Source organism: Mastomys coucha, unplaced genomic scaffold (assembly GCF_008632895.1).
Source record: "Mastomys coucha isolate ucsf_1 unplaced genomic scaffold, UCSF_Mcou_1 pScaffold21, whole genome shotgun sequence".
Taxonomy (NCBI): Eukaryota; Metazoa; Chordata; class Mammalia; order Rodentia; family Muridae; genus Mastomys; species Mastomys coucha.
The window spans coordinates 142,217,111-142,226,676 of record NW_022196904.1 but is presented as its reverse complement, the minus strand read 5'-3'; the positions used below and the strand labels follow the sequence as shown (position 1 = coordinate 142,226,676).

The window sequence follows — 9,566 nt, the reverse complement described above, 5'->3', positions numbered from 1 at the left end:
ATGGAAAACATCAACATAAGGAGCAAAACTACAGCCTAGAAGAAGCAAGAAAGTAATCTTTCAACAAACCCACACAAACAACAGAAAGTAACAATTACTTTTTTTGTTTGTTCATTTGTTTGTTTTGTTTTTTGAGACAGGGTTTCTCTGTATAGCCCTGGCTGCCCGGAACTCACTCTGTAGACCAGACTGGCCTCAAACTCAGAAATTTGCCTGCCTCTGCCTCTCAAGTGCTGGGATTAAAGGCATGCACCACCACTCTCCGGCAATTACTTTTTCTTAATATCTCTTAATATGAAAATTAATACTACCAACATATCCTAATCAATTAAAATTCAAAAGTATGAGGAATTAGAAATTTGTTGGCTATCATCCGGTAGTCTCTCTAATTTGGTAATTGCAAAAATAGATCCAATATTGTACAATCCATATACACTTTTTGCTTGTTTGTATCTGACAATGTCTTGCTGGTACACATAATGGTCTTGAAATCAGGCTTCTCCTATCTCAGCCTCTCTATTAGTAGGTGTATTTATTTCATGTTTTTATACTATACTATGGTTTTCAGAACAGCTTACATATTTCAAAACTATTTATACAGCAAAAAGAAATGTAGACAATTAACCTGGAAGGTGGCTAGTAAGAGAACAACAAAGATTCAGACTTAAATATAGCTATCTCCTGAGAGGCTCTGACAGTATCTGACTGACACAGATGTAGAGGCTCACAGCCATCCATCGAACTGAGTGCAGGGTCCCCAGTGAAGGAATTAGAGAAAAGACCAATGGAGCTGAGGGGTTTGTAGCCCCTTAGGACGAACAACAACATGATCTAACTAGTACCCTCGGAGCTCCCAGGGTCTCAACCACCAACCAAGGACTGCACATAGAGGGGTCTGATTGTTCAAGCAGCATGTGTATGATAGAGGATTGCAAAATCGATCATCAATAGGAGGAGAGGACCTCGGCCCTGTGAAGGTTCTGTGCCCCAGTGTAGGGGAATGCCAGGGCCAGAAAGTGGGAGAGGGCAGGGTGGCAGGCATGGGGAGGGGGGAGGCAACAGGGGTTTGTTTTTGTTTGTTTTTTTGTTTTTTGGAGGGGAAACTGGGAATGGAGAAATTCGCATGTAAATAAAGAAAATATCTAAAATAAAATAAAAAAAAATTAAAAAAAAAAAAGATTCAGACTGAATGCTTTGCTTGATGTTTGTAACTATTGTATCAAATTTGAAGAAGAGGACTTTATAAATTACTCTTTCTCTGAGACAAATGCTTTTCAAAATCATCACAGCCAATGAACCAGATTCTTTCCCACACCTAATGTCTGTGCCACCCACCCTCCAAGAAGAATCATTTTCATTGAAACAGTTGGTGAATGACTTTATGGATAGACCATCTTAATACACACACCATTTCTTAAATGAATGTAACCTGTTCTCTGTGGGCTGAGATTGAAGACAATCACTTAAGTCAAAAAGCTTTGACCATAGCAGGAAATCTGTATCCAAAAATTGTGCCTACAGTTCATTCCTTGGCACAGCAGAACTGTCAACTCTCAGCTTAGCTACTATGGAGGTAAAATCCTTTGGTGATGTGAGGGTCATTGAAGTACAGCCTTATTACAATGAAGTCCAATGTCTAAACATTGTTCTTATTTTGGGCTTGTACCACAGTAAGAGCCAAGATTTTAAGCTCTACAAAAAACAAAACAAACAAACAAGCAAAAAGACTTTATCTATCTATGTTCATTTAAAAAAAAGCATGGGCTGGTGAGATGGCTCAGCGGGGAAGAGCACCGACTGCTCTTCAGAAGGTCATGAGTTCAAATCCCAGCAACCACATGGTGGCTCACAACCACCCGTAATGAGATCTGATGCCCTCTTCTGGTGTGGCTGAAGACAGCAACAGTGTATCTACATATAATAAATAAATAAATAAATAAATAAATAAAAGCTAGTAGTATGTATTATCTTATAATATACAGTTAATATTTTTGGAGTTATTTAAAATTTATATTGAGAAAAACATGTATTTTCAGTATTGCTGTAGACAAGCAACTACATAAGACTGTTCAATTGATTGTTGTTTTATATCAAACAACTTTTATAATACTCATTTTTATTGTTACAATATTTTACAAATTTTAAAGAATATGACAAAATAAAAAAATGAAAGGTATTGCAGGTATTGAAGGGGGGGTCTCTGGGAGGAGTTGAGGTGCAAAAGGGAAAGAAGAATGTGATGTAATTCTATTTACTTAAAATATGTTTTTAAATGTTAACAAATTCAAATAAATTGAAATTATGTATCTTTTCTCATCATAATGCAATAAAACTTAAATCAATAAAAAAGAAAGTAAAAAAAGAATTAATAAAACATACTACATTATTAAGTAAAGAACAGAAACATAATAACTAAAAATGATGGATTGTGTACATAGGTTGTAATAGTAATTAATAGTTTAAATATCTATTCTGCTTACCTAATATTTTTTCAAAATAAATCATTAGTCTCAAAAAAAAAAAAAACTGCATTCTTGTATCAGCCTAACGTTCTGCCTGGGATCAGAGGGGTGACAGTTTCTAGGATCCTGATGGCTATGATATGAAAACAAATTGCTGAGATGAAGCTGGTCAGTAAATAAAGTCCAGGTCCTGAGAGCATTTAACTAAGTTATTAAAGAATACTTACTTTAGACTATCAGGACCAGAGGGCTCTTGAAGGGTTTTAACAGTCAAGCTTTGTTCCTACTATAATTACATTTGTTAGAATATTTTCTATAGCAAATTATAGGTACCCACCCCTAACTCAAATTACTCAACCAATCAGGAAAGACTGCATCTGTTAGAATAACAGTTCCAAAGTTAGGAAGACTTTAGGCATGATGGGTACTGGACTTCTTTCTGGCCTCCTGCTCTGCTATCTGCGTCTGTATCCTAAGACGGTTCTAGTTCATGATCCCAAGATGGCTTAGGCAACATAACTTCTGGTCACATGCCTCAGAAATTGTTTCTTCTTCCTCTGAAGGAACAGGAAACTGCTCCTTCTCACAAATGCAACTGCCTCTAGCTCTGAACTAAATAATAGCAAAGAGGACTGGATTGGAATAAGACAAATTACAGTGGCAGGGTGATTTTCAAAGGAGCCCACCTACCTCTGGGCCATTCCAGCAGGAGAAGAGAAAGAGAAATCGGAAAAGAAAACAAGGCATCAGACAAGGATAGTAACTGAGCAATCCGAGTGATGTATGTCTAAATTTAAATAATGCAGAATGCCCAAAACAAAAGGAGCTTGAAGTCAGAAGGTTTATATACATTGTGGATATTAGTTTTATAATCAAGTTTCTCAGGCAACAGGAACTGTGGATTGCTCAGCCTTTATTTATAGTTTCCATATCACTCGAGAGTTATTGAACATAGTTGTGGATACTTAACCTTAATCCCAGTAGATTGAGAGGTGGTTTCTTAAGTACTCATCTCTTCAGGGGGAGTTTTGTATGCTCTTACTTAGCAAAATATTCTTTAATACATTTAAAGGACACATAAAAACAAAAGCTCTAAAGTATTACTCAGGAAAATAATAATACCATGTCACTTAGGATGTGTTTTAGTCCCAATTTCTGTTTCTTCGAAAAAGTTTCCTGCCCCAAAGAAACTTAAGGGATAAAATGGTTTACTTGGTGTATAATTAGAGGATAATTATATGTGGGGAGGTCAAGGCAAGAAGTTAAAGCACCATGTCCACAGTCAAAAGCAGAGAGAAAAAAAGCATGGACCCTTGTGTTCTTGCTGATCTCAACCAGTTTGCATGACTCTTACACAGTCCAAGGCCTGGCCCATGAACTGGTGTACTCCCACCACAATTAGTAATCAATACAGTCCCACCCACCCCTGACATGCCCACAAAACAATCTGATCTAGATAATTTCTCAACCGAAAGTCTCTTCCAGGTGAGGCTAGGCTGTATCAAGTTAACAGTTAGGACTAGCCAGCATAGGATGCCTTCCTGCGTGGCATCCAACACCCCTGAATCTGATAGAACCACCAGAATATAGCAGAAGGTTAAAGTCCTTTTGAAAAATGCAATGCTTGAGGGTCGTGTGTTTGCCACCAATTCACAGAAATCTGTGGGGTAGATATGATTCATGCATGAGTACTCCCAGCACTCAGGAGGCTAAGGCAGAAGGATTGTCCATTCCAGGGCAAAATGAGATACAATAGTGAAAGTCTATCCAAAAACAAACCAATCAAGTAAGTAATTAAGCAGTACCTTTTAGGTCATAGGTCATGGGTCTGGCCTCAGGACACAGTAAGGCTGTCTTTCCAGAGTTTCAGATTGTCTGTGCTCTAGGCTTTTAAATTGAAGTGGTTGTTATTTAGTCTAGTTTTGACTTGATGACTAAGGGTGGGCCTTTTATCCTCAAGATGATACTAATGACCAATTTTCCATCTCTCAACTTTCCCTAGGTTCCTCCCCTTTAGAACTATCACTACTACCTTCAAAGCCGACATCTCTACTTGAGTTGGAAAATCTCTCTGAAGAATCCCATCCAACGAATAGAGAAGATGAAGACGATGTGACTAACTGAAGGACCCTACAAGGGTTTGGTTTGGTTTTTGTCTTTTGTTTTTTGTTTTTTTGTTTTGTTTTTTTTTTACAAGACGCCTCATGGAAACATACTCCAATGATGTCCTTGCCAGTTCTCACTTTCTCCTAGTTCAGTAATAAAGGATGCAATCTGATCACAAATTGATTCTTCCCTCACTGTCTTAGTCAGTGCTCTATTGCTGTGAAGAGACACCATGACCACAGCAACTCTCATAAAGGAAAGCATTTAATTGAGGCTTGCTTACAATTTCAGAGGTTTTGTCCATTCTCATCATGGCAGCGCTCAAGCAGACAAGGTGTTAGAGAAGGAGCTGAGAGTTCTACATTCAGAGCTACAAGCAAGAGGATGAGAGCCAGCGGGGGACCTTGCTTGGGCTTTTGAAACCTCAAAGCCCATCCCCCAGTGACACACTTCCTCCAACAAGACCACACCTCCTAATCCATTCAAATAATGCCAGTCCCTAAGAATTAAAATATAAGAGCCTATGGGGGCCATTCTTATTCAAACATCCACACCCATTGTTGATTACCAATCTTCTCTACCCCTAAGATTGGGGGCATGACAGGAAGTCAAGGTGACTGCTCATTTTTATCTCCATGTGTGGAAAACATTATAAACAAAGGAACCCTTTCATCACATGGAAGAAAACATCAGCTTTGGAAGAGGCGTAGTGCTGCTGTAGTGAAAGGCTGGCTAGACTCTAAGTTAGTCTACACTACTAACTTGCAGAGTGGTCCCGAGCCCATAGAGTAGAAAGGAGGGCTACATAATAGTTTGTCACTAAAAAATATCTAACTCATAGCAATTCATAGTAGGCTAGTATTTATTAGCTTTCATTATTGTAAACATGGTGATTCAGGAGGCCAAAAGGAATAGTTCCTGTTTCCCAATACTGGTGACCAAAGCCCATCTCTGAAAGCTAAAAGTGAAATCACTTTTAATATATTTTTTTCTTAAGCCATAAAAAGTTTCTGAAAGCTCTCTGTAAGACGTTGTGATACATTTGTGTCCCTCAATAAAAAAGAAAACAGATGTTGACATTTTAGTGCCCAGTACTTCAAAATATGACTTTATTTAGAAATAAAGTCTGGGGCCTGCAAGATGGCTCAGCAGATCAAGGTGTCTGATGTTAAATCTGATTATCTGAGCTTGGTCCTTGGGACCCACAGGGAAAAATGAGAGAACTTCTACAAGTTGTCCCCATATGTACAATAGCATGCATATTAATATAGAAACAGAATAAATATTTTTTGTTTTCTTTTTTGAGACAAAGTCTTACTGTGTAGTCCTAGCTGGCCTGGAACTTAGTATATAGAACAGGCCAGCCTTATATTCACAATGATCCACCTGCTTCCACCCTCTGAGCACTGGGATTAGAGGTGTATGCCTCCCTGCCCAGCAAATAATTTTAATAGAAATATAGTCTTTATTGAAGGAATGGAGTAAAATTGATGTAAGGATGAGGCCTCATCCAGTACAGCTGATCCTCTTATAAAAGTGAGGATTTGGACAGAGTCAGGCAAGCAGAGAATGGAGGTGATAGATGAAAAGGAAGAGGACTGTGGAAAGGGAAGGACTGGAGTGAGGTATCTATTAGTCAAATGCTAAGCTCAGCAGAAAACCGTCAGAGTTGTAGAAAGGGATCTTCTCTCAGAGTGTCCAACATCTGAAAATTACAACATGGCATTGTCATCTACAAATATTTTGGGTCAAAATCATAGGTATCCTGGAATGCATGTGGCCTTCAGGGCACACTGGCAACAGTTCTAAGAAGGAGTCTGACTTTGATAGCATCTTGGCCTAGAACAGTGAGCCAGTCTATTTCCACTGTTGTTAGTCACCCAGTCTGTGGCCTTTTGTGGAAGCTAGTCACACACCTTTCCACTCTAAGCTGCATTATGTTTGCTCCAGAGTTTGGCCAGGTATTTACAAATGGAGAGTACCCTCTTACCTGGACATCCCACCACGGGAAAGTGACATTGCAATGGTTCTGCTCTCCAAAGTTAGATGAGAGGAGAATCTGTAAAGTTTGTGGGTGCTGTGGAAGAATGTCATTTCCCATTGTTAGGCTTTGAGGTGAGGTTTGCTGGCCAGCTCTAGAACAGTTATGGCAAGATTGATGAATTTCAAGGCATTGTTGTCCAGTCATTCGGGGAGACCCATGGACCAGCTTGAAATTCAGAGTTTACAAGAAGCAAAAGGACTCCCTCTTACTTTCAGGTGCCACTATGGAGCACTGGTGGGAGACAAGCCCAGAAGCATGGGGTTTCCTGAGAATCAGTGTGGCATGTGGAACAAAGCATGCCAAAGCGTTTCATCAAAATGCTACAGTGGTGTGTCAGTACCAAGATGTAGCAAGTTGCTAAAAATACCACCAGTGCCATTAACAACTGTTTAGATTGAGGAGGCTCTTTAATACTCAGCCCCTAGAAGCCTCCAGAATCCTGCCTAGATTGAGATATACAGTCTACAGAAAGAAGACCATACTCTGACCTAAGAGTTCATATGTGTGAACATATGTGTACATGCTCTTGTGCACATATACATATATATGCACAAGGATGTGCAGGCCAAAGGACAGTATCAGGTGTCATTCCTAAGATGCTGTACATCTTATTTTTTGATATGGGACCTCTTACTGGCCTGGACCTGCCCAGACATGCTAAGCTCACAGGCTGTTGAGCTCAGGGATCTGTCTGTCTCTCCCTTCACACAGCTGAGATTACAAGCACATGCCACCATACACAGTCCTTTTTCAGCATGGGTTCTGAGATTTGAACTCAGATCCTCAAGCTTGCAAAGCCCCTCACCTACTGAGCTCTCTCTCCAATCCCACAGAAGCTCAGTTATCCTCATTTAACCCTCTAAAAAACAATGATTGTTTTTAAAATATTTATACTTTTCATTTAATATGCAAATTTAATATTTTATAACAACAAAAACTATTGTGAATACTACATATGTAAGTTATGTGTTTGGAGTTTGCCTTGTTATTTCTCAGTTTTACTGTGGTACTATCTCCAGGATCTATCACACAACTTCTCCAAAGACTATCACATATATAGTCAGCAAATTCTCTGTCTCTGAAAATGTTCAGCAAAAATGTGAGCATCCTTAAAAGACGTTGTGTTTTGGACATGAATTGTTTCTATGGGTTCATGTGTTGAAGACTTGGTTAGTCATCCATCTTCTTGTGTCTTCATGCTTCCTGGACACCAGGAAATGGACAGTCTTTCCTATACATTTTCACTGCCGTAATGTTCAGCCTCACCTCAAATCCAAACCAGCAGTATTTGCTGGCAATGATTTGAATATCTCCACCTCTCCTGAGGCTTCTCTCACCTCAAAGTTTCTGTTCCTTCAAGACAGTTGGCATCATTTCCAGGAAGTCAATAAAAGAAAGAAAATCCCAACCAGAATGATAGCTGGTTACTGAAACCCACATGACCTAAGGCCCAGTTCTTACACTTGTTATTACTTCCCTCAGCGCAAGTGATTGATGCCACTCATCTTTCTTAAAGGATGTTATGTCATTTTATAGAGATAGTCACATTACAGGAAACCTTCCCTTTAAAAAAAAAAATTCACAAGAATATCAAGAAGAAAAACGTGTTTAATTTCAAAAAAAGATTGATCCCATCAGACATTAAAGCATAATATAGAATAATGAAAATATCATAGAAGTCACTTCTACATAGACAAGCAAGCCAGTGGTATAGAAGAAAAAACTCACACAGAAATAGAGCTTGTAACTAAGATGGCATTTCAGTGCACTGTAGTAAAAATGAATTGACAAAATTTCTAGGATAACCAAGTAGAGTTTTGGAAAAGTATAAAATTATAATAATAGCTTATGCTATTTTCAAGAATGAACTCATGCAAGAAAATCAAGATGTAAAAATGCAAACTGGACCTACAGATGTAGCTGAAGGAAAAGAACACTTCCTCCAACATGTGTTAGGCCCTTGGTTCCATTACCAGCACAATTAAAAAGAAGAAGTAAAACCACAAAAGTACTAGAAAAAAAAAACAAAAATAAAGTTCCATTTAATCATGGGTTTAATGAGACAACTGAAGGAAATCAAGGAGTACAAATTGGAAAGGAAGAAGTCCAAGTATTGCTATTTGCACATTATATGATAAGCAACCCCAAAAATTCCACCAGAGAACTCCTTCAAGTGGTAAACATTTTCAGCAAAATGGCTGGATACATGATTAACTCAAAAAAATCAGTAGCCCTCCAATATACACATGACAAACAGATTAAAAAAAGGAATCAAGGAAGCAACAACCTTAACAATAGATAAAAATAATATAAAATATCTTGGGGTAATTCTAACCAAGCAAGTGAAAGACTTGTATGATAAAAACTTCAAATTTTTGAAGAAAGAAATTGAAGAAGATATTAGAAGATGAAAAGATCTCCCATTCTCATGGATTGGTAGGATCAACAAAGTAAAAGGCCATCCTACCAAAAGCAATCTACAGATTCAGTACTATCCAGATGCCCCTCAACCAAAGAATAGATACAGAAAATGTAGCTCATTTACACAATGGAATACTGCTCAGCTACTAAAAACAAGGACATCATAGATTTTGCATGCATATTGATAGAACTAAAAAATATCATCCTGAGTTTATACTAACACCCAAAAGAATATGTACTCATAAGTAAATATTAGCCATGAAGTATAGGCTACCCATGCTATCTATTCTACATACTCAAGATGCTAAACAAGAAGAAAAGCCCAAGAGAGGATGCTCCAATCTCTCTTAGAAGGTGGAATAAAGAGGCAGATGGAGGGAGGTAACTAGAAGGGATATGGGATGAGGAGGGGAATGAGGGGTCAGAGTATCCTCACCCCCATACACACACACACACACACACACACCACCAAGCCTCCCTGTTCCCTGGGGCCTCAAGTCTCTCAAGGGTTAGGCGCATCTTCTTTCACTGAG

General features: G+C 38.6%; 1 protein-coding gene across 1 annotated transcript in view; it reads left to right on the top strand.

Moving 5' to 3' along the window:
- LOC116103574 overlaps positions 1-4,747 on the top strand; it is a 32,559-nt gene extending 27,812 nt beyond the window's left edge. The window contains exon 7 of the mRNA XM_031389744.1: positions 4,465-4,747. Coding sequence (XP_031245604.1) covers positions 4,465-4,586 — 122 coding nt within the window. The 3' untranslated portion in view covers positions 4,587-4,747. The remainder of the gene's footprint in view (positions 1-4,464) is intronic.
- Positions 4,748-9,566: the final 4,819 nt, after the last annotated feature.